We start from the raw sequence: 25,920 nt of genomic DNA, 5'->3' as shown, positions 1-25,920 counted from the left end.
ACCCCTCTACTGCAGATTTGGCAGATTTCTGTGTACACTGTATAGTGACAAAAAGCTGCTAATCAGTAGTGGGGGCGTGGCTGGGCCAGGAGGCACGATACACCTACTCCTGCAGTGATAATCTCCTGCTGATAAAACACTGATTGTATTGAAGCACCAAAACACAGCCTAGTAAGAGGCACATCCCCTATATCATGCTTCTCTCAGATTACACAGCGAAAACCTCTGACAGGTTCACATTGAATTGCTGACTAAAAAACAATTTGTAACTGGGTTTCAGTACAAATATTGCGCCGCTTACCTTTTATAGCCTCTGTGTAGTTATGTCTATTGCAGGCTGCAGAGTGAGCTAACTAAGAATCCATCAGTGAGCTTGTTCTGACTGACTAATATGAGAGTTTCCAGCTCTTTTTATTTGTCTTTTTTGTCTTTTATTTGCCTTTTTTTGTAGCTCCTCTGTGACCGCAGATCACGTGAAACTTGATTGTGCGGTGAAACATAGAGCCAGCAGGCAGCAATTTTAGTGAAAACCAATTGCAAAAATTATTTTAGCCCCAAAAATAATGTATAAAATGTGCTTTTGAGATGCAGTGATGACCATTTAGATCGCTTTAATCCTAAGCTTAGTAAAAGGGTAAGAATCTTTTTTTTTTTAAAAAAGGAAAATAAATAAATTTCCAGTAACAGCCATGTAACGTCATTAGGTGCTTGTTCGCTGCTCCGACCGGACGTGAATGTTTGATGTCGTTCCCCATATGGCATGTAATAATTTATTACAGTCAATCGTTCCGCAGCTTGAGACCTGTCGCCACATATAAGGTGCCAGAACCCTGTGAAGTCCTTGGAATCCATACTAATGTCAGGGTGGTTCTTTTCCTTCTCACTAATAAATACCCATCACAAAGAGCGGAATGTTGGACTCCGTTTCACGGATCTGAGAATCCATAATCAGGTCGGAGCTCGCTGTCGTTGAACTCGTCCCCACTTTGAGCCTCTGTAGTTTAAACGGTACATGAAACCAACAGCGTGCTCGTCAATGCCCTTTCATATCGTTATTATTTGCAGTATTATATGAGCTGTATATGGCAGTATTATGTTGGCATTATGTTGCGGTATTATGTGACTTGTATATATATTTTTATACAGTATCTTGGCATTATACGGCAGTATTCTGTGAATGGTATGTAGCAGTATTAGCTTGGTATTATGTGGTAGTATTGTATGGAGGTATTAAACTGCAGTACTATCTTAGCCTTATGTGACAACATCTTGTAACATCCTGGCATAATATGGAGGTATTACGTGGGTTGCATATGGCAGTATTTTCATGTCAAAATTACACAGTATGACTTAAGCTGTGTATGGCAATGTTATCTCGGCATCATGTGTCAGTATCAAGTAAAAATATAATCTTGGCATTATATGGTGGCATTCTGTGTGTCGTATATAGAAATATTATCTTGGTATTTTATGTCAGCATCGTGTTGGCTGTATATAGACATATCTTGGCATTACATAGTGGTATTATGTGTGCTGTATATGGCGATATGATCTTGGCATGAAATGTCAGTATCATCTAAGCAGCATTATAAAGACATTGCAAGACTATGTGATTAAAAACATATGTGATTGTAGATAGTATTATTATCTTGGAATTATACGTCAGCATCATGTGGACTGTATAAAGAAAGAATTTTATGTGCTGCTGAATATAGCAGTATTATGCGGGCTGTACATGGAAGTGTTTTCTAGGTATTTTATGTCAGTATTACTGCATGTCGGCTGTAAATGGCAGTATTATCATGGCATTATATGGCAGTATTACTGTATGTGGACTGGATATGGCAATATTATCGTGGTATTATATGGTAGTATTATGTGAGCACTATAGGACAGTATTATGATATAATTTGGCAGGATTATCATGGAAGTATATGGCAGTATTATGTGGGCTGTATGTGGCAGTATTATTATGATATTATAAGGCAGTATTATGTGGGCTCTGTATGGCAATATTATCATGATATATAGTCTGTGCAGAAGACAAGAAGAGGGTGGCGCTCACAGTCCTATAATATCCAGGACCCGTAGAAGCGCAAAAGCGCGAAACGGCCATTGACGTCGTCCATGTGTTCCACATGTAACTCCCCTGCCGTGGATGTTTTAATGATGTTTCAATAAATATCAGATTTTATAGGACTGTGAGTGCCACCCTCTTCTTTTCTTCTGCACGGACCATTGGCTCCGTTTTTCCCTGGGAGGGCACCCGAAGGTCCAGGCACAGATGCTGACAGCGCTATGGTACTGTGAGTAGTATGTTCAGGTTCAGGTGTAGCAGCAGTGCGGATTGCTTTCCTCTGTGCATAGATTATCATGATATAATTTGGCAGTATTACCATGGTATTATATGGCAGTATTATGTGGACTGAATAAGGCAGTATTATCATGGTTTTATATGGAAGTATTATGCGGGATGTACGTAGCAATATGATTATGGCATTATTTGGCAGCATTATGTGGGCTGTATTTGACAGTATTATCATATTATTTGGCAGTATTATTATGGTAGTATGTGGAAGTATTATGTGGGATGTACGTGGCAGTATTAACATGGTATTATTTGGCAGTATTATGTGGGCTGTATATGACAGTATTAACATGGTATTATTAGCCAATATTATCATGGTAGTATGTGGCAGTTTTGTGTGGGATGTGCGTGGCAGTATTATTGTGGTGCCCCCAGGAATATAGTCGCCACAGTGGCATTACCTTCCTCCTAGGGAGTGTGTTGTCATGCTTGGAAGCAATAAAGGATCTCTCTGGCAGTTGAACACAACACACAACACAGTTCTCACTCCAGGCCAGCAGAGGGAGCTCTGAACCAAAACTAGGGGGGAAGAGCTACTCTCTGAGGGCCAGGAAGGGGAAATGAGGAGTTCGTGTGAGGAGGGCAATGTGTGTGGATGTGAGAAGAGCTGGGAGATTGAGCAGAGAGTTCAGGCTCATTCCCAGCTGTAGCGCATGATCTGGAGCCCGGTCTCCAAGGCTGTATGGACACTGATGGTCCTGCAACAGAAACCGGAGGAATAGGAAGCTGTAAATGCTCTATTCCCACATAAGACTCGGAGGCACAACAGCAACGTGTGAGCCAGAAGAGGAAGGCTACAGCTGTCTGCCATATGAAGGAGTTCTAAAGAAAATAAGGAAGTGGAACTTCAGTGTAACACAGTACTGCAAGTACCTAAAGATAAGCGCTAGGAAGGAGACTACACAACCCATCTGCATAGAGAGATTCCTGAGTTGCTTCCAGGCTAACCAGCTCCTGTGCCATCTGTAATCTGGACCCTGGACTGCATTTGCCAAGCAAAGTAAAGGTAAAGAAACTGCACCCTGTTGTGTCCTTGCCTTCTTCCTGCAAACTCTCCAGCACTGCTACATCTCTGTGCCAAACACTACACCCTCTTCCTCAACACCCATCCTTTTCATCTACTCTGCCCTGGGACTACAACATCATTGCTGCACCACACCATCTGTCCCAGAGGATCTGTCCGCAACGTCGGCTTAACATCTTCATTGCCGAACACCACAGGTGGCATCACGAATCATTCACTCATAAACTTTATTCCATCACTTCATCCCTTTTACATGGGCGCCCAGGGCCACGGACTGGGTCATCGCTGCTGTGACATCCCCCTCTGAGAGACCAGCCCGGTACCGAGTACCCCACAGCCCTGGGAGGGCGACCCATTTTGGCGTTGCAAACAGGATCTACGGAGCCCGGTACCCCCTGGGTCCTGTGTGCCAGAGGATGTGTTTTGTGCCAAAAACCATTCGTACAGTTGCCGCCATTACCCCGCTGCTTGGCGCGCGCGGGAAGCAAGAGGGGTGGGCCGTCATGGCCGGAGCCAGCCGAAAAGCACGAAAAAGTGAAGTGCCGCGCGGGAAGAGGCCAGCGCACGAGAAGTGAGAAGCCGAGGCCTGTAGCCCCGGCATCCCCGATCATCCAGCCGGTGGAGTGGTAACCGGTAAGCCAGCACAACTCAGGGCCTGGCCAAATGTTAACTGGGGGGGAAGAGAATGTCTGAAGCAAGAGCAGACGCCGCGGCGGACACCACTGCAAACCCCACAGCGCCACAAGCTGCAGGGCCCAGCGCAGCTGCGGCTCCCATAGCGCCGTTGAAACCAGCAGCCAGCGGCGCTGCCTCCAGGGCACCGCAAGACTCAGCGCCCACCGCAGCAGTCCCCATAATGCCACTGTCCATGCCCTATGTACTGGGAGCGGCTTGGCTACCACAGTACTCAGGTGAGTCACATACCCTGAGTGAATTCAAAGAGAGACTGTGCAGATTGTTTGAGGTGTATCCTCTGTCTGAAAACCAAAAAGTGAACATCCTTATTTGGCAGCTAACGGGTGCAGCGCAAAGGGAAGTAAAAGCCTGGCAGGACACTGATGAAGAGACTGTTAAAAAGATTCTGGCCAAGCTAAAAAGCACCTTTGACACCCGCACTGCAGCTGAAATCAAGATGAGATTCTTTGGGTGTAAGCAGAGAGCGCAGGACAGTATAATGGGCTATGCTCTTAACCTGCAGGAGGCACTGCGAGCCATAAAGCAGATTGACCCAGACAGTGTGAAAGATGGAGGTAGACTGTTAAAGGAGCAATTTATTGAGGGACTCTTATCCAGTACCCACAGAGCACAGCTGCGCATCATAGCCCTACAGAACCCTGACCTAGATTTTGCAGACTTCAAAGACAGGGCTATCAGGGTGCTGCATAAACCAAATGTCAGCCGTCCAGCGCCCCCTAGGCGCCAGCAATCACATACCATCAAGAAGCAGCATCTTTCCCTCTCTGTCTGGTGGAGGCTGATGCACAGTCTCTGGACAAAGACCCTTCTGCCGAACTGCGTCTTCAGGTCCATGAGCTGACCAAAAATATGGCTGCACTTGCCAAAACTGTGCAGCCCCTGCAGGTGTCATCAAAGGAGAAGATCCAGCTGGCCTCCAGTCCAGAGGATGTCCCATGGCTATGGAAGAAAAGGATCCCGCCACGCCGAGGGAGAGACAACGATCGCTATGACCTGGACGGACGTCCCATCTGTCGTCACTGCCACAAGGCAGGCCACATTGCAAGGTTCTGTTATTTAAATGAGCAACCCTTGGGGCAGAGGGCCAACCCCCAGGAGTAGGACCACAAGGCCCAAAGAACTGGTGAGCCAAGTATGTTGGAGGGCGACCGGTCCTCCCAGTGGTGATTGACGGCATCCCCATGAACGCTTTGCTGGACACTGGCTCTCAGGTGACAACTATGCCCTATATCCTTTACAAGCGGTATTGGGCTGACTCTGAACTTACTCGCGGCCCAAGTGATGAACTCACAGTAGTGGCCAACAATGGTCAGTCTTTGCCGCAAGTAGGATGTAAAGAGATTACTATTAAAGTGGGGAGGGTAGAGTTAAAATCTCAAGGTCTGATAGTTGTAGACATTGATAGACGAGAATGTAACCCAATGATGACCCTTGGTACTAATGTGATTGAAAATTGTCTTGCCGAGGTTGTTTTGTTGCAACAGGTGGCTGAGACTGCTGGTTCAAGTGAACAACGAGTCCTGCAGAAGGAGATCAAGGCCCTGATGCAAAGACAGCAGGTAGAACTGTCTGGCGGAGAAATTGGCAGCGTCAGAGTGAGTGATTCTTTCCCCAATTGCGATACCCCCAGATGTGAAATGTTAATTTGGTGTCGGGCAGCCATAGGCCTCAGAGGAAAAGATTACCAAGCATTGGTAGAGCCAGTGTACTCTGATAGCAGGCCCACTGTCCTGACAGCCAGAGGGGTAGTTGATGTTCGCAAAGGGAGAGTACCTGTACGCCTCTTGAATTGTGGGGAGGAGGAGGCCACAATACCTCAGTATGCCACAGTTGCTAAGCTGCTTACTGACAGTAACAATGCAATACAGGCAGCAGAGCCCTTGGTCTTATCCAACCAGGTGGAGGACAATGGCTCTGTAAAGCAGCTGGAGGAGTGGTGTCAACAGCTGCAGGTGGGAACTGACTCCACCCCTTCATACCAAAAGAGTGGGGTTTACTGAGTGACTCAGGAGTGTGAGCGGGTATTCAGTAAACACCCTCTAGACTTTGTGAAGGCAAAAGGGGTTCAACACCATATCCCCACTAGAGATCATCCACTCATTAAAGAAAGGTACCGGCCTATACACAATATCAATGTGCCAAAAGTATGTTGCGGGAAATGAAGGAAACTGGGGTGATCAGAGACAGTTGTAGCCCCTGGGCAGCCCCAATAGTCTTTGTGAAAAAGAAAGATGGTACCATAAGAATGTGTGTTGATTACCAAAAAATTAACAGCATTACACATAAGGATGCCTACCCATTGCCCAGAATTGAGGAGTCATTAGCTGCACTTAAAACTGCTAATTATTTTTCCACCTTAGATCTCACTAGTGGGTATTGTCAGGTTCCCGTGGCAGAGGCAGACAAGGAAAAAACAGCGTTTACTATATCAATGGGTCTCTGCGAGTTCAACTACATGCCATTCAGGCTCTGCACCGCCCCTGGGACATTTCAACGGCTAATGGAGTGCTGTCTTAGACACAAGAACTTCGAGACAGTCCTGCTGTACCTTGATGATGTCATTGTTTTCTCCTAGACTTATGAAGACCATCTGAAGCACCTGGCTGAGGTGTTTGAAGCCTTGTCCAACTTTGGCCTGAAAGTGAAGCCATCCAAATGCCACCTCTTGAAGCCCAAGGTACAGTACCTCTGTCATGTAGTGAGTGCAGAAGGTGTGGCACCGAATCCTGACAAAGTCACCGTCATCCGGGACTGGCAGAAGCCCAGCAACCTCCATAAGGTACGTCAATTCCTCGGGTTGGTAGGCTACTACCGAAGGTTCATCAAAGGCTTCACTGAGATAACCACGCCTATGCAAAATCTTCTGGTGGGCCAGCCCAAGAATGCCAGGAAGAAGAGTCCTACATTTGAATGGAATGAGGAACTGGAGAGGTCCTTCACTCGACTGAAGATGGCTCTCACAGGAGATGAAGTTCTGGCCTACCCAGATTATGACCAGCCATTTGTGTTGTATACTGATGCCAGCAACGTGGGACTAGGAGCAGTACTGTCACAGGTACAGAATGGCAATGAAAGAGTGATCTCCTACGCCAACAGGAAGCTTCGTCCCACTGAAAGGAACCCTGACAACTACAGTTCCTTCAAACTGGAGTTCCTCGCCATCATCTGGGCTGTGACTGAATGATTCAAGCATTACCTAGCTTCAGCCAAGTTTACCATCTTCACGAACAACAACCCATTTACTCACTTGGAAACTGCAAAACTAGGCGCACTGGAGCAGCCATTGATGGCCCGGCTGTCTAACTATGAATTTACCATCATGTACCGAGCGGGGCACAAGAATGCCATTGCTGATGCGCTGTCCAGAATGCCCAATCTGCCAGATGCAGCAGAAGACCCTGAGGCACTCGAAGAAATAGAGTTACCTACCTTCCACCGGTCAATTGCGGCCCAACGTGCTCAAGGAGTGAGAAACAGACGGTCTATTGTGAAAGAGGCCACCCTAAATCCATTGCCTCATCATGACTGGGCAGAAACCCAGGATAGCGACCCCGCAGTCCGCCTGGTAAAGGAGCTACTGTCACAAGCTGACTCATGCCCAGCTCCAGATGCTCCTGAAGAAACCCAGCAGTTGTGGAAGGAAAAAGGCCGGCTGTTCATCTATGAGGGAAAGCTGTGCCGGAGGAGTATCAATGCCCGCACTCATGAGTTGGTCTGGCAAGTGGTAGTCCCAAAGAGGGAGGCATCAATGGTCTTGGAAGCATACCACAATGGAGCTGGACACTTCGGATGGAAGAAGTTGTAGGCCTTGCTCCGGGAGAGATTCTACTGGGCTGGTATGAGGAAGGCCATTGAAAATTGGTGTCGGGAGTGTGGACAATGTAACCTGCGCAGGAAGGACCGTAACAGCTAGCGAACTCCTTTGCAGCCAATAATAACCAAACAACCACTTGAGTTGGTCACCCTGGACATGTGAAGCTGGTCCCAAGCCATTCAGGCTACGTTTATGCTCTTACCATCGTTGACCACTATCGAGATTCCTGGTAGTCGTGCCTGTCAAGGATCAAACAGCCAGGACAGTAGTCAGAGCATTCCAACAGCACTTTTGTCGACCACACGGATATCCCGAGCGTGTGCTTACAGATCAAGGTCCAGCCTTTGAGGCAGAAGTGTTCCAGGAATTCTGTAACTTGTACGGTTGCAAGAAGATCAGGACAACACCGTACCATCCATAGACGAATGGCATGTGTGAAAAGATGAATCAGGTGGTGATCAACCTACGGAAGACCTTGCCTTTGGAAGAGAGGAATCTGTGGCCAGAGAAGTTGCCAGATCTGGTCGAGCTCTACAATTACATTCCTGTGAATTCCAGCAACTGCACTCCAACCTACCTAATGAGAGCGAGGCCTGGCAAGCTGCCTATTGATTTGGATATAAAAAGGGGGAGACAGGGCGCTTCCAATGCGTAGGTCTGTATGGAAAGTAGATGAGTGCACAGCAAATGTTAGGCTCACCTGATAGGGTTGTGAGAGTCACAACACCTATAATCGCATAAAACAGCTGCAGCAGTCTGCACGAGGTCCAAGGAATTGGTACAAAGAGAAGGCTGGTAGTGCAATAAGAGACTGCGCTGCTGTAGCAGAATTCAAGATATCTTTATTGCCAACGCGTTTCCTGAGCCAGTCCCAGCTCACTTCATCAGGGCATGATGCCCTGATGAAGTGAGCTGGGACTGGCTCAGGAAACGCGTTGGCAATAAAGATATCTTGAATTCTACTACAGCAGCGCAGTCTCTTATTGCACTACCAGCCTTCTCTTTATTGATTTGGATATGGGAGTCCTTACACCTGAGGTGACATCACCAGATGCTGACTGGGATACGGAGAAGCAGCAACAGTACCATAGAGTACAAGAGTGTGTTAAAAAGAGTCTAGCTCAGGCGAGACAAAAACAAGAAAAGAACTACAATCAACATGCACCTGCAGTTCCCTTGTCACCAGGAGAACAAGTCCTAAAGAGGAAAAGGAGGATGCATAAATTGGATGACCAATGGGAAGCTGAATCCTACACCGTCTTACCATCAAACTTCGACAACACCAAAGTTTGCCTTATCAGTAGTGTTGAGCATTCCGATACTGCAAATGTCGGGTATCGGCCGATATTCGCTGTATCGGAATTCCGATACCGAGTACCGATATTTTTTCAATATCGCATACCGGAATCGGAAGTCCCCATAATGCAATCAGCCACTGTTGTGGCTGTGATTGGCTGATGAAATGATGTCATCATGATGCGCGGTCTGTGCGCATCATGATGCGCGGTCTGTGCCGACTGCGGGGGGGTCTGTATGGGCCTGCCGGGGGCCTGTGCCAGCTGTCGGGGGTCTGTACGGGCCTGCCGGGGGCCTGTGCCGGCTGCCGGGGGTCTGTACGGGCCTGCTGGGGGCCTGTGCTGGCTGCTGGGGGTCTGTACGGGCCTGCCGGGGGCCTGTGCCGGCTGCCGGGGGTCTGTACGGGCCTGCCGGGGGCCTGTGCCAGCTGCCGGGGGTCTGTACAGGTCTGCCGGGGGCCTGTGCTGGCTGTCGGGGGTCTGTACGAGCCTGCCGGGGGCCTGTGCCGGCTGTCGGGGGTCTGTACGGGCCTGTGCCGGCTGCCGGGGGCCTGTGCCGGCTGTCGGGGGTCTGTGCGGGCCTGCCGGGGGGTCTTGTGTGTGCAGGCATCGTCCGATGGGACTAAACGTCCCATCGGGTGATGCCTGCTACAATGACAGTGATTGACACGTTAGCCAATGATGGGACAGTAGTAGTCCCATCATCCGGCTAATGTGTTGAATGTAAAAAAAAAAAACCATACATACTACATATATACTACATTCATACAACATACATACATACTACATACATACTACATTCATACAACATTCATACAACATACATACATACTACATATATACTACATTCATACAACATACATACATACTACATATATACTACATATATACTACATTCATACAACATAAATACTACATACATACTACATATATACAACATTCATACAACATACATACATACTACACACATACTACATATATACTACATTCATACAACATACATACATAGTACATACAAACTACATATATACTACATTCATACAACATACATACATACTACATACATACTTCATATATACAATATTCATACAACATACATACATACTACATACATATATACAACATTCATACAACATACATACAACATACATACATACTACATATATACAACATTCATACAACATACATACTACATATATACTACATTCATACAACATACATACATACTACATACATCATATATACTACATTCATACAACATACATACATACTTCATATATACTACATTCATACAACATACATACATACTACATACATCATATATACTACATTCATACAACATACATACATACTACATACATACTTCATATATACTACATTCATACAACATACATACATACTATATACATACTACATATATACTACATTCATACAACATACATACATGTTACCTACTACATACATACTACATATATACAACATTCATACAACATACATACTACATATATACAACATTCATGCAACATACATACTACATACTACATACATACTACATATATACAACATTCATACAACATACATACATACTACATATATACTACATTCATACAACATACATACATACGTACTACATACATACAACATACATACAACATGCTGCAGACATACAGCATACATACTACATACATACTACATACAATACATTCATACATTCATGCAATACATACATACTACATATATAGTACATTCATACAACATACATACATAGTACATACTACATACATACAACATACATACATACTACACTACATACATACTACATACAATACATTCATACATTCATACAATACATCCATATAGACATACAGTACATATAACATAGAGTACATACTCACCATCACTTGTCACTTTGTTCCCTGAAGCCAATGTCATCTGTGTAAAAATATGAAAAAAACAAACAAGCAATATACTCCCTGATCCACAGAAATCCACAAGTGTCCCACGACAATCTCCCGTAGAGAACAGCAGCATCAGCTGATGCGACCGCTCTCTAGGGGGCTCCTCCGCCACTGTAAAAAAATAGTCCCTAGTCTCACTTTATGGCAAATGCTGCGTGGAAACTTTCTCACACAGCAATGCCAAAAGTGAGACTAGGGACTATTTTTTTTACAGTGGCGGAGGAATACAGTGCGGCAGGATACCTACCTCCCGTCATTGTATTCCTGGAGCCCCCTAGAGAGCGGTCGCATCAGCTGATGCTGCTGTTCTCCACGGGAGATCGGTGTGGGACACTCGTGGATTTCTGCGGTTCAGGGAGTATATTGCTTGTTTGTTATTTTCATATTTTTTCACAGATGACATTGGCTTTGGGGAACAAAGTGACAAGTTATGGTGAGTATGTACTCTGTTATATGTACTGTATGTCTATATGTATGTATTGTATGAATGTATGAATTTATTGTATGTAGTATGTATGTAGTATGTATGTAGTATGTATGTAGTATGTATGTTGTATGTATGTTCTATGTATGTTGTATGTCTGTAGCATGTTGTATGTATGTTGTAGGTATGTAGTATGTACTATGTATGTAGGAATGTAGTATATATGTAGTATGTATGTATGTTGTATGAATGTAGTATATATAAAGTATATATGTAGTATGTATGTATGTTCTATGAATGTAGTATATATGAAGTATGTATGTAGTATGTAGTATGTATGTATGTTGTATGAATGTAGTATATATGAAGTATGTATATAGTATGTATGTATGTTGTATGAATGTAGTATATATGTAGCATGTATGTAGTATGTATGTTGTATGAATGTAGTATATATGTAGTATGTATGTAGTATGTATGTATGTTGTATGAATGTAGTATATATGTAGTATGTATGTAGTATGTATGTTGTATGAATGTAGTATATATGAAGTATGTATGTAGTATGTATGTATGTATGTATGTTGTATGAATGTTGTATATATGTAGTATGTATGTGGTATGTATGTTTTTTTTTTTACATTCAACACATTAGCTGGATGATGGGACTACTACTGTCCCATCATTGGCTAATGTGTCAATCACTGTCATTGTAGCAGGCATCGCCCGATGGGACTTGTAGTCCCATCGGACGATGCCTGCACAGACACAAGACCCCCAGCAGGCCCGTACAGGCCCCCGGCAGGCCCGTACAGACCCCCGACAGCCGGCACAGGCCCCCAGCAAGCCCGTACAGACCCCCGACAGCTGGAACAGGCCCCCGGCAGACCCGTACAGACCTCCGACAGCCGGCACAGGCCCCTGGCAGGCCCGTACCGACCCCTAACAGCCGGCACAGACCCCCGGCAGGCCCGCACAGACCCTGCTCGCACGCACAGTGTCCGCCCACGCATCGCCACACTCTTCCCCCCTCCCGAAATGGATGTACAAGGAAAGAAAGGGTTTTTTTTTTTAATTCCGATATTTTTGTCCCATTGACTTGTATGGGACTTCTGGTATTGGAATCGGTGATACCGATACTTTTTGGGGTATTGGTCCGATCCAATCCGATCCGATACTTCTCAGTATCAGATGATATCGCTCAACACTACTTATCAGTAAGGATGGAGGAGAAACCTCAGCAGTGTCGAGGGATCATCTGAAACTGTCCCCTGACCAACTAAAGGACAGAATGGAAGAACAAAACAACCTTCAACCCATAGAAGAAGAAGAAGAAAAGGTCAGCACTGTACTTGGAGAATTCCTTGCCAATTGGACTAGAGCAAATAATGCCATACTGGTGCCAGTTTTGACCTTTCCCCAACTGATAGTACAAGAAGAAGTGACTCAAGACCACCCTGAAAACCAGCAAGTCCAAGCGGCAGATGCCACACCAGCAGTGGAACAAGAGAATTCTCACCCTGCCAGTGGTGAATCTGTCATGCCCACAGTGAGTAGAAGTGGTCCTGGGAAATCTAGTATTCCTGTGCTACGCAGAACCAACAGTAATGTAGATAGTACAACACACACTACACCAGTAGTAGTTAGCACTAGGCATCCAGTAAGGTCCCCAACAACACAATTGCTACGTAGGTCTGTCCGTAGTCCCCAAGGTATTCCACCCCGAAGGTTCCGCATATAGATAAGTTTTGCAATTGTTAACCTGTAAACATGTAATGTTTCAAGTTTTGTGCCTACAGAGACTCTGTAAGAATTTTTTGGATATTTTATTTTGTTTCAATGGACAGTTGGACCACAGGACTTGGTGTGGTGAAAACTATCTTGTATATAGTTTACCAACTTGCTCAGGAATTGGACCATGGACATTGACGCATGGACTAATCGTCATAGGACTCTTTTTGAGCTCTGTTTTTTGTTTTTTTTTCCTCACTTTTTGAAACCTTGTAACATTGATAAGTGTTACTGTGTTAAAATGTTTACATGTTTTTTTCTCTTCAGTCCAGGAGTACTGAATTGCACTAGGGGGGAATGTGGCATATGGTCGCCACAGTGGCATTACCTTCCTCCTAGGGAGTGTGAAGTCATGCTTGGAAGCAATAAAGGATATCTCTGGCAGTTAAACACAACACACAACACAGTTCTCACTCCAGGCCAGCAGAGGGAGCTCTGAACCAAAACTAGGGGAAAGAGCTACTCTCTAAGGGCCAGGAAGGGAAAATGAGGAGTTCGTGTGAGGAGGGCAATGTGTGTGGCTGTGAGGAGAAGAGCTGGGAGATTGAGCAGAGAGTTCAGGCTCATTCCCAGCTATAGCGCATGATCTGGAGCCCGGTCTCCAAGGCTGTATGGACACTGATGGTCCTGCAACAGAAACCGGAGGAATAGGAAGCTGTAAATGCTCTATTCCCACATAAGACTCGGAGGCACAACAGCGACGTGTGAGCCAGAAGAGGAAGGCTACAGCTGTCTGCCATACGAGGGAGTTCTAAAGAGAATAAGCAAGTGGAACTTCAGTGTAACACAGTACTGCAAGTACCTAAAGATAAGCGCTAGGAAGGAGACTACACAACCCATCTGCATAGAGAGATTCCTGAGTTGCTTCCAGGCTAACCAGCTCCTGTGCCATCTGTAATCTTGACCCTGGACTGCATTTACCAAGCAAAGTAAAGGTAAAGAAACTGCACCCTATTGTGTCCTTGCCTTCTTCCTGCAAACTCTCCAGCACTGCTACACCACTGTGCCAGACACTACACCCTCTTGCTCAACACCCATCCTCTTCATCTACTCTGCCCTGGGACTGCAGCCCTGCCTGTGGAGGGCAACAACATCATTGCTGCACCCCACCATCTGTTCCAGAGGATCTGTCCGCAGCGTCGGCTTAACACCTCCCTTGCCGAACACCACAGGTGGCGTCACAAATCACTCATAAACTTTATTCCATCATTTCATCCCTTTTACATGGGTGCCCAGGGCCACGGACCGGGTCACCGCTGCTGTGACATCCCCCTCTGAGAGACCGGCCCGGTACCGAGTACCCCACAGCCCTTGGAGGGCGACCCATTATCATGGTAATACATGGCAGTAATAAGTGGGATGTACATGGCAGTATTATCATGGTATAATTTGGCAGTATTATCAGATTATTGTTTGGCAGTATTATCATTGTAGTATATGGCAGTATTATGTGGGCTGATATTCTGAAACTGTTTAAAAACAGATGGAGGAGGCTACTGTGCTTGTTGCTTGGGGCACTGTCTTGTAAAAATCACCTTCCCCTAGAAGTAAATCCCATGGGACCCCAATAATTGTGCGACGATTTGGACGACACAACCCTTGCAGGATGGGTTTACAGACAGTAGTATAGTATGGCACAAAACCAAACAGGATCAGACCTCAAAAACCACATATTCAAAAAAAAAAAAAGTTATTTCCATGAAAGCATTTAATTCTCAGATTATACTGTATGAAGCCTCCTTTCCCACAAGAAGAGTAATGAAGTCAGAGAACCGCTGCGACCAGGGAGCATTGTACATGTAGCAACTAGGAACCTGCAGCCGTTTGTTCCTGATTTCCGTGGCTGTTTGCATGCGGGTCTATCAAGGGTTAAAGAAAAGGCAAACAGACAAAAAGACAATCAAGGACGCGTTGATTGTAATAGACCTAAATGGGCTACTCCATAAAAATGAAGCCGCGGTTAAATTAAAAAACTCAACTTTAACACCGCAACACAGAGATGTGATTAATAGAAAGTAATCTCATTGCATATTAGATGCGTTTTACTTATCACATTTGCAAAAATTGCAATTTGATGGCCTAAAAAACCCCCAGATATTTTATTGTGTAGCGCCACCTAATGCTCAGCATTGTATTAGCAGTTACATGTTATTGCTGTCATTGTTCTGGGATAGTTTGGTGGTTATAGGTTTATATTTTTCCTATGCTTTGTGACCTGAATATATTTAACAGGGGACCAGGGTCCAAAATAAATTACCTAGGGTTGGGGAAACCATACAAAAATCTGCTTCATTGTGGCTTATTATTATTATTTTTGTCCCCACTTTATGGCTTCCAGTAATATGCATTCATTGTTCTATTATCCAAAGTTTTGCATAACTTCACCTCTGGGTGGAGCTGCTGAGTTGCTGATTTTGGCCCCAGCTATTGGGCCCCTTAGCTGCTGCTATACTGACCGTACACATGGAGGGTCCAAAGCCATTGGGGGTAACGTAAGGGCCCCGTCACACAGTTGTGTCACAACTTTTGTGACACAACAGCGATCTCACCAGCGAGATCGCTGTGTGTGACAGCGATCAGCGACCGGCCCCCCTGCCGGTATCGCTGTAGGAACCCGCTGGACATAAACTAATAGGAACTTGAACAATCATGAAAACAGAGGGACAGCACTTGTCCAAAAAGGCTAAAAAGAACAATCGAAAAAAAAACCTCAAAATAAAGAAGTCGTATTCAAACCCATACCATACCATTCTTAATGTGCCAACATCATGTTATAGAGCTGGAGGAGCTGAGCAGATAGACATATAGGTTGATGGGAAAAGATTCAGTATAACATAAATATTTGATGGAAATCCCTTCTTATTCCGGGCTTAGGAGTCCTGTGGGTGGAGACCCCGCCCCCTGGACTCTTTAGGTTTACAATCATCAGAAATTAAATCAAATAAATTACAAGTAATACTCAATCTTTTCCCATAACCCCATATATCAATCTGCTCAGATCCCCCAGCTCTATAACATCTGAGATGTAATTTCATGATGACAGGTTCCCTTTAAGCACATCCGTCTGGCTTTTTTTTTTTCCTGAATGGGGCTGGGATGCAGTTTTTTTAAATTCATTTGTCCATTACATAAAACTCCTTTGAGTAATTTTTTTTTACGGAATAAAAAGGATGAGAAATGGGTCGCATAGGTGGAAAAATAATATAAAAGCAAGAAAGTAATCAGTATATTTTGGAATAAAAAAAAAATCAACATTGTAATCACAAAAAGTTTTCCAAAATCAAATCCCGATTCCAGAAAATAAAAGGATGTATCACAAAAAAAAAGAGACGAAATGCAACCGGCTGATCGCTCTCTGGCACAAAACTACTGTATCGTCACCGCATGCATTAATTCCGATAAGACCTTCCAACCTTCCAGACCTTCCCTTAGATGGGGAAGATAAATCCCCCACCTGATATTCCTAATTCTGAGAACCCTTTGTTCTTAGTAAAGGGTGAAAAACTTTCTGACCCTCATTATATAAACTCTTCATTTCCATCGCTCTTAGAAGTCGTCTTCCTTGAACCAAGAAATTCTAGATGACTGTGCCGACCGGTGTAGAGAGCCGGGAGGGGAAAGGTCCGATAATGCACTGCGTTTCTTATCCGCCTTTGATCTTATGCACCATTATATAAGACAACATTTCATGTGAATCCATCAGAACCGGGAATGGAAATCTCCTTCATGTCTCATGTTTGGTGGAGACTCTTGGTTAAGAGCATCTCTCGATGAAGCTTCTTTATAGTGGAGCATTAACTGACGGCAGTATGGCTCCTCTACATTAAAGGTGCCTTTTAGAGATAAGTGAATCTCCTGAAATTAGTTGCAGGCAGATTCACTTTAATCTACTCCAAAGAGACATTTATTATTTTCCGAGGCTTCTCCAGATTCCGAAGCAAAATAGAATGATACTCACCTCTGCCCCACCGCAACTCCCTGCCCGGTAGTTTGCTTCGTTCAGATTGGTCTTATCTTTCATCGTCGATTAGGTCAAATGCGGTCACTTGGGTGAAGATGCCCGTCATTGATATCAATGGGGCGCGTCGTGCCCAACATGATCGTGTGGCGCATAGTCAACGCCGGAAGATTCAACCCAAACAGAAGACAAATCCGAAGACCGATGAAAAGTGAGAGAAGGAGTGATGAGTAGGTGGACAAGACAGGTGAGCATATTCTTTTAGCATCTTTTAGCCCTTAAAATAATCCATCAAAGTATAGTCTGAGCGTGAATTTGTTGGGTTCATGCAATTTAAATCTCCAAAATTTTGAATCCGGGCAAATCTGAATTTTTGTGGAAATTTGAAACAAATTTGATTTGTTATGAATCGATCCGCTCATCTTTCAAGTGATACCTATCCGGCCAACAAGTATCATGAAGGCATCAACCCTAAATAATCATTTCCCAACTCCGGATATTAGGAGTTTATATACAGTAACATAACTATATTGCGTCATGTGTCACCATATGGGTGTAGAATACAAACTTTATCAATTTATTATAGTGATTATCGGGTTCTCCAGTCTAGACAATCCCTACTTGTTAGAGGGGAACTGTAACAAGAAGCCAGTCAGAAATTCCCAGCGATCAGTTGTAATCAATGGTTAAACCTGACAGTCACTATTTAGTTTCTCTGCAGCGCCACCACAGGGGAAATGAAGTATTACACTGCGCCCTTTCACATTAATGGGTTATCTTTGTAATGCCGAACAGGACAGGTCCTCCAGAGAGAGAGAGAGGCGCTCAAACCAAGAGATAAGGATCCCGGACAGAGAAGCTTTGTGTATAAAATAGGAACACAGTGTATGAAAGAAGGATTTTCTAAACCAAACAACCCCTTTAACATAGTTAAGAGAGCTCAGGAGGAAAATGTCAACAGACCTGACCCTATTACTGACCTTTAGCTGAACGTATTCATGTAGAGTACGGATGATGGCAGTGATGGGTCAGCTCCTGCCTCCTCCTCGGAGTGTTCTGCCTATCAGAATGATCTCCTGCAACAGAATCTCCCCAGAGTTAGTGAGACACAGGGGCTGAGCCATCACTGCCATCATCTGTACTCCAAATGAGTATGTTCTGATATCAGTGCAGCAAAAGGCAAGAAAGCAATTTGGGGAAAATCCAGAGTTTGTAAACCACTTACATGCAATTATTTTTTTTTTACAGGAATGCTGAAAAATCGCCTAATAAAGTGATTTGCAAAGTTTTTTTTTAACTTTCCATGCTGGGCAAAATTATAAAAAAATGAAAGTTTAGTTACTCTTAAGATTTAATAGGAGCCTGAAACTTTATTTTTATGATACAGAGCTCCAAATCTCCTTCATGACCTTGAAACTAAATGATAAAATTCTAGCTACATGCATCCACCACTAGAAGGAGCTTAGAATCTTACTGTAGACTGTTATTAGAGTGAAGAAAATTGAGTCTAAATAAATCGAATTACCCAAATTTTCTGGCTTCAGGGAAATCCGAAATGGCAGCCGGCTTTACTGACAAAGACTGGATTCCAAGGGCTGATGAGGGGTTAAAAAACACCTCTCCTTGGTCCTCTCAATACTGGTCATGCCCTGACTGGTCCTCGCTGAAGCTCTGCTCGGTTCCTTAAGCACATCTTCACTTTGCACCACGACTTCTAGCGCCATGAAGGCATGTGACATCTGCCCCCGAGTGCTGATTAGACCACGAGTGTCGCTGTCAGAGGTCAACTCGGCACCAGAATCCTTGGCACAGAGTGAAGATGCCGGATAGGGGACTGCGGCACAGGAGAGCCATGAGACATTATTATTTTTATTTACCCTAAATTTATTAAGGTCTGGAGTCGGGAGTGACTCTAGAACCTACGATTTGCATCAAATAAATTTTGTGCAAATTTTATTTCTTGGCCAAATTTAGATATTGGCAGGTTCGATCATCTCTACTGCTTAAACATTTAAGGAGTATTCCACTACTAGGACAACCCCTTCTGAAACTAAATGTTATGCCCCAATAAAATAATAAAGCCTGTACTCACCTCCTGTGCCTTGCCGGCGTTATCGGCACTCACGGTCCAGGAGCTGTGATGCGGTGTTGTGACATGTGATGTCCGATGCCCAATCAGAGCTGGAGTTTCTGTCTCCGCCTTCGGACAAACTGAACATGAAGAGGAAGTCCCAGCTGCAGCTGATCCCGGACTTCCTCTTCATGTTCAATTCCTATGAAGGCGGAGACAGTGACGCTAGCTCTGAATGGGCACCAGCATCACAACACCGCATCACAACCCCAGGGGGAGAACGAGTGGCCAACACTGCTGGAACAGCGCTGACACGGAAGGTGAGTATAGGCTTTATTATTTAGTTTAAGAAGAGGATATCCTAGTAGAGGACAACCCCCTTTTAAAGTGTATGATGCACAGTATGCAATAGGCCCTACAACTCCCTCTAGTGGTGGCTGTAGACAGGCAAAATTTTTTCTTTGCGTCTATGAAGGGGATTTGAAGCTCTTACTGGAAAAAGCTGAATTTAGAAAAGCGTATTATTATATGATATTAATAAAGCTTGAAACATCAGACCTATTAATATTACTATATAGAATTTTCCTGGATAAAGCGTGGTGATACTCGGTATTAAAGTAGACAATTTTTGTAAAGAAATCCAGCACCATTGTATCTTTTATACTATTTGCAATCAGCATGAACATTCAGGTTTTATGTCCTCATTTATCCCCGCACCGGCTGCTTTCCAAGAGTCCTTGTAAAATATTCTAAGCCTGACAGTCGAATAGCACATCTCAAAATTTACCCTTTTCGGAATAATTTTTTTTTTTTGCATCTCTGTGATGACATTTCCAAAAAAAAAAAAATGCTTCAAATGATTCCACGGGCAGCCTTTTCAAGATGAGTATTGTAAAATGTAGTGTTTCATGCACATTAAGTTTGGCTCCCGGTATAAAGTCTGCTAACGAAAATGTTCTGATTTGATATGTCAAGCGTCTTATGAGAAGCCGTCACAATGTAATGATAATGTCTCTCTTTTTTTTTCCTTTGTAGTGGAACACCCTGACAAAATGGCTAATGACCAAGGTACAGTGGCCTCATTCTGTCATCTTTACCCCCTCCTCTACCCCATCCTCCCAACAAAACCAATGGCGCGCTTGCAGAACGGTCTCACCCTCGCGACGCGTTTCGCTTTTCACCTGGTACCGCGCCACACCTGATGAGGCGCAGACAATCTACGTGCTAATTAATCTCGTTAATGAAGTTCTGCTAGGATGAGGCTTCTGCCGCCGTCGTCGGTTTTTTGATGGGAATGATGTAAATTTTCTTGAGAGGAAATTGTTTTGTCTCTTTATTTTTTTTTTTTGAAGGACCAATTAAAATGTCAAGCTTCTTTGTATGAAATAAATTTTAGTCCCTCTCCCCGTGCTTCTGAATAATTCACATTAAGTATAATTAAGCTCGGCATAATTTCCGGGCGGCTCTTGCAATTCCCTTTCATTGGCTGTAGAATATATTTGCCGATTTGCCGATTTTCATTTGCGATATTTGTAAATCATTCCCGTCTCTCAAGACAGCAAAGGCAAGTATAGGTTATACTTAAGTTTTTGAGGTTCTTTTGGCATTTGTATGATGATTAATATTTTTTGTGGTTAAGTATAGTATTATATTCGTGTCGAATTTTAACGATCCGATCATTGTAAGTTACCGCCACATCTTAGAATTAAACAAAAAAGCTATACTATGTTTTGGGAAACAGTCATTGTGGTCTCGTCAGAGGCTATTAATGCCAAATGTTTATCTAATTCCGCAAGGCAAAAATTGAGTTCCTCACTTGGAAATTATTCTTGGAGCTACCTCTTATCTATCCAGAATATGTACCATTTCACGTATACAGACATGTCCACCCTTTCCTCTTCTTGAATTGTAATATGGTCTCCAATGTCCCATGAATCATGATACAAATTCAATTTTGTCATCTCAACGTGCCAGCGAAATCTCTGACAATCTTCAATTCACATCCCAACCATTGGTTGGCCACCTTTAGATCAGACGCGTATGGAATAAACATCTCCTGACAGAGTATCACAAAATTATCCTCTGTTTCCAAAGCTGCTCTTCTCTTCCTGTTCATCCTGGTATGTAAGAGTTCCATGGTTTGAACTATCCCTACGTGTTAGAAAGGTCTCTACTAGACAAAAAGAAGGCATTATGATTCAACTTCGTTACAAATTTTACCAAAATTTTGGATTGTAGAAAATACAACATTTTTGAGATTCAATTTGCACAATGAAATTGGCCACTATTTTACCTAAGGGGTTTTTTGAGAGCCAGAAAGGGTTTAAAAAAAAAAACGGTACACTTACCTATGGCAATCTTTCACCTGACTACTGAGTCACGACAGTTCCGCTGCAGGTTCCTTGGCCCTCCATGTTGGTCTTTGGCTCTTCTTGTACTGAAGCCCACTCGGTCATGTCCGCATGAGGAGAAAGATTTGGATATTGTATTCTTTTTAACACCTTCCCTCCCATTGGTTTATTATACTGGCTCTGGAGAAACCTCAGAGCACAATAAACATCTTCTCATGGCAGTGGGGGGACTTTAAATTCAGAGCTAATTTTATTCGGAATAAATCCAATCCATGTACAAATTTGAGAGAATTTATCTGAAACAAAAATTTAGGTAAATTCACTTACCGTATTTCTAAAGCTGTCAAAAAGTGCTGATATCCCTTGCGATCAGTTGTAATCAGTACGTAAACCTAACTATAAGTGTTTAATTTCCCTACAGCACCACCACAGGCGAAGATAAGTATTACATAGGACAGATCCTCCATGGAGACAGATGCTTTTTGGAGCTGCTCTCCAATTTGGCCAAGAGATGAGGATCCTTAATAGGAGACCCCTCTATATCAAATCAGAATTTCCTAGTGAAAGTAATATGAAAATAAGTTTTCTAAACTAGACGAACCCTTAAAATCTGGCTGAATGAATTCCTTTTCTTTCAGGTTTTAGGGTAGTAACCTTAACCTGGGAGTGAGAGCTGTCGTCAAATTTTTAGCCCCATCCACAACCCATGCAGTGGACAAAGACCTGGTTTTGGGTTGATCTCCATGGTGGTGTCTGGCATGGAACTTCCATTGCACTGACAAGACCACTATTTGCATTGGTCTTCATAAATCTCCATGCAGATGAGTTGGGTCACATTGTTGAACTGATACATTTCAGGAGATCAACAACATGGAGCCATCTTCCCTAGTGCATGGCATCTGTAGGTGTCATCTCAGTCCTTCTTCCTTAAATGTGGCAATCTCTAGCTGTCTAAAGGAAATTTGACATGTCTTCTCGCAAAGTCTTTAGAAGCTTTGGAGCAAGCCACCACCCAATTCTTAGCAAACCAAGCCTGGTCTACGATTCAAGTCCCGGTATAAATAGGACATGACATCTGCGTTATTTCTTATGACAAGTAAATTTAGACTTAGGCGCTCAGTGTAGATGAGATTGACTGTCACAATTTCATGTAATAAAGGCAATTTCTCTATAGCCAAGTAAATGTCAAATGGAAGCCATCAAGTAGGGTGGGCAGAGGAGATGTGATAGGAATCTGTATTACGCCTGTCATGTGTTACATGATCTCTCTGGTCCATCGGAGATTGTCAAACAAGAGCGAGCCAGCAATATGGATTATAGGGGGAGGGGGAGCCTCGGTGACTCTAATTGGTATGAGCAAAAATATTCTTTTTCTTCTTCGACAAGAGATTGGCAGCTTCTGGGATCCCAGAGCCAGACACTAACATGTCATATATTTATGTATATCTGGCCATCAGGACATGGTCCATTAGGCAGAGAGTCGGAGCCTAGAACATTGTGGGATTGCATTTATCATCACATGAGTAGAAGATTTGGTTTTGCTTTACCGCTGCCATCATTGAGTTAAAGATACAGGAAACACAACCTAAAGGGTTTATCCAACTCTGTTTTTTTTTAAACAGCCCAGAACTCTCAAAAAAAAGATGTTTTCCTCTCTTTACCGATCCCTCGCTGCTCCTCTTCCAGCATTGTCTCAGTACCCCGTCAATCTCCATAATTCCTGTTCCAACCGAGTATGCATTACCCTTTTCTATATACGAGGGTCGTTATTGGCAACAACTTTAATAAATAAATAAATAATCTTTATTTTTATATAGCGCTAACATATTCTGCAGCGCTTTACAGTTTTGCACACAAATTATCATCACTGTCCCCGATGGGGCTCACAATCTAAATTCCCTATCAGTATGTCTTTAGAATGTGGGAGGAAACCGGAGTACCCGGAGGAAACCCATGCAAACACGGGGAGAACATACAAACTCCTTGCAGATGTTGTCCTTGGTGGGATTCGAACCCAGGACCCCAGCGCTGCAAGGCTGCAGCGCTAACCACTGAGCCACCTTGCCGCCCGTTTAATATATATAATAGATTTTATTTTTCTCTTCTTATAGGTCAACATGGGATGTACTGGCCAGTGGATACCAATTCGATTGACCGGAGTAGTCTTAATGGTAGGTACATTGATATTTATTAGTTTTGCCAGCAGGACAGCTCCGGGTCACAGTTAGACTCCCGCTTACTCCACTATTGGCTAAAAAAAGGAATTTAAATATGTCCTCCCATATTTTATATTATTATGTTCTTTAAATCGATTTTTTATTATTTAAATTCAATACTTTAGTGCAACCTGCTGTTAATTCAGATCACAGCCTATAGACACATATAACATACACCTCTCCAGATAGTATCACGTAAATCATGTTTTTTTTTTTTTCCAAACCTGAACATTTTTTACCATTTTGAGATATAGTAAGCGAAAGGAAAAGGTAAGGAAATACACCGCTATATCATGATTGACATGAACATTATAGGTCCTTTTTAGCTAAGGAGGGTTGATATCTACCCTTGTTGTGATACCAGCCCCCAAATAAAGTACTGTCTAAAATGTGATTAATATGAATGAAATGTACAGCAAAAATATATTGCAATATTCTTATAGATGTCACGGTGGAAAAGCTTCAGCGGAATAGTTTGTGGTCTCCTTGGCAACGCAGCCGGGTGATCCATCTGTTTACCCCACCATCACCTTTCCAATTATAAAGCATGTTTACCAAGATCACCATGCAGTGGTGAAACTAGAGTCTGATGGTGCAAAATTTGGACCTGGGCCCCCACCTGCATGTTCGTCAGTAATATGGGCCCATATAACGTTCTAAATCTTATACAGACATATGTGTTGGCCCCCAATAATGTAGTAATGTCCCAATTCTGGGCCCCTTCCTAATAGAATGTTCTCCATCCTGTGCCCCTTCCGGTAATAATGTCCCTCAAGCTAACTCTTCAAATCCAGTATGAGCAGCCTGTTCCTGATTCTAACTCCTGAAAGACCGATATAGTAGTCATCGAGTCCCCATGGCCCGGTAGGCCACGGTTTGCCTATGGCCAGTTTCACATATCCTTCTTTCCATGCTTGGATTGCCATGCGCTGTCTGACTACTAGTCTTCTGACCAGATTCTGAAAGCCTCAAACGCATGCATGAGGCGCTTGACTTTAGGTCAGGAGACCCTCAGCCAGTCCAAGTGTGGACTGAAAAACACAAATGTATGAAACCGGCCTATTTCCCATTTGTATCTCCCTCACTTCTAGAATATGGATAAAAATGGCCACCAATCATACTCTATGGCCCCTCTGCATTCCATTATTTTCCCTGGAGGATTCATCTAGAAATCTTCTTCCACCGGATTTTGAGGATCACAGGATCTTCCAGTATCGAGACTGTCTCAAACTGATCACCTTCAAGACATGATGGGGAGTTGCCCTTTAAATTCCCTTTAAATCAGAATACTATTAGTATTATAGTTACTGGGGTATTGCCAAGGCACATTATGCACGCTAGATTTTCAGTCCAATTACTGACAAGACATTAGTGACAGCAGCCGTGTGAAATAGATAATATCAGGAAAGGAAAAAGGTTTGAGATCAGAAAGAAAAATATGGAAGTTAATGGCGGAAAATTAATTATTCCTTTGTCTCTCTTCTTTATAATATACAAGTCTGAAATTGTTTTAAGACCATTGGTAAAAAAATGTCAAAAACAGCGCCACCCCTGTTCACAGTTTGTATGTGGTATTGCAGCTGCGCCATGTTGCCTACCCTAGAGCTGAACCGCAATAACACATACAACCTGTAGAGACCCGGGTGGCGCTGATTAAGAGAATCAACCATATTTTCTCTATTCCTGTACAACCACTTAAATAACGTGCAGAATCATGGGAATGTGATAAAACCTATAGAGACGAGCGTCAGAAAATTTGTGTCATCACTTTATTGTATGGCTGCAGCTCAATATCTGACACCAGGAACACAATAGTACAGAAGCTTTTCTTAATTAAATGCAAATTATGGTAAATGAACCTGGGACTGCGGGATCATACCCGGCTCGTATCCGTTATTACAGTGTATCGGGGTCAGGGTGGTTTCATTCGTTCACACGCCGATATAAAGTCCGG

General features: G+C 43.5%; 1 protein-coding gene across 1 annotated transcript in view; it reads left to right on the top strand.

Moving 5' to 3' along the window:
• Positions 1-25,920, top strand: part of DCC (DCC netrin 1 receptor) — a 1,068,191-nt gene that overhangs the window by 949,301 nt on the left and 92,970 nt on the right. Inside the window, exons 21-22 of the mRNA XM_073543872.1 lie at positions 20,435-20,467; positions 23,862-23,921. Coding sequence (XP_073399973.1) covers positions 20,435-20,467; positions 23,862-23,921 — 93 coding nt within the window. The remainder of the gene's footprint in view (positions 1-20,434; positions 20,468-23,861; positions 23,922-25,920) is intronic.

Source organism: Dendrobates tinctorius, unplaced genomic scaffold, assembly GCF_039654945.1.
Source record: "Dendrobates tinctorius isolate UK_male_01 unplaced genomic scaffold, ASM3965494v1 ptg000135l, whole genome shotgun sequence".
Taxonomy (NCBI): Eukaryota; Metazoa; Chordata; class Amphibia; order Anura; family Dendrobatidae; genus Dendrobates; species Dendrobates tinctorius.
This window is presented reverse-complemented; position numbering and strand designations above follow the sequence as displayed.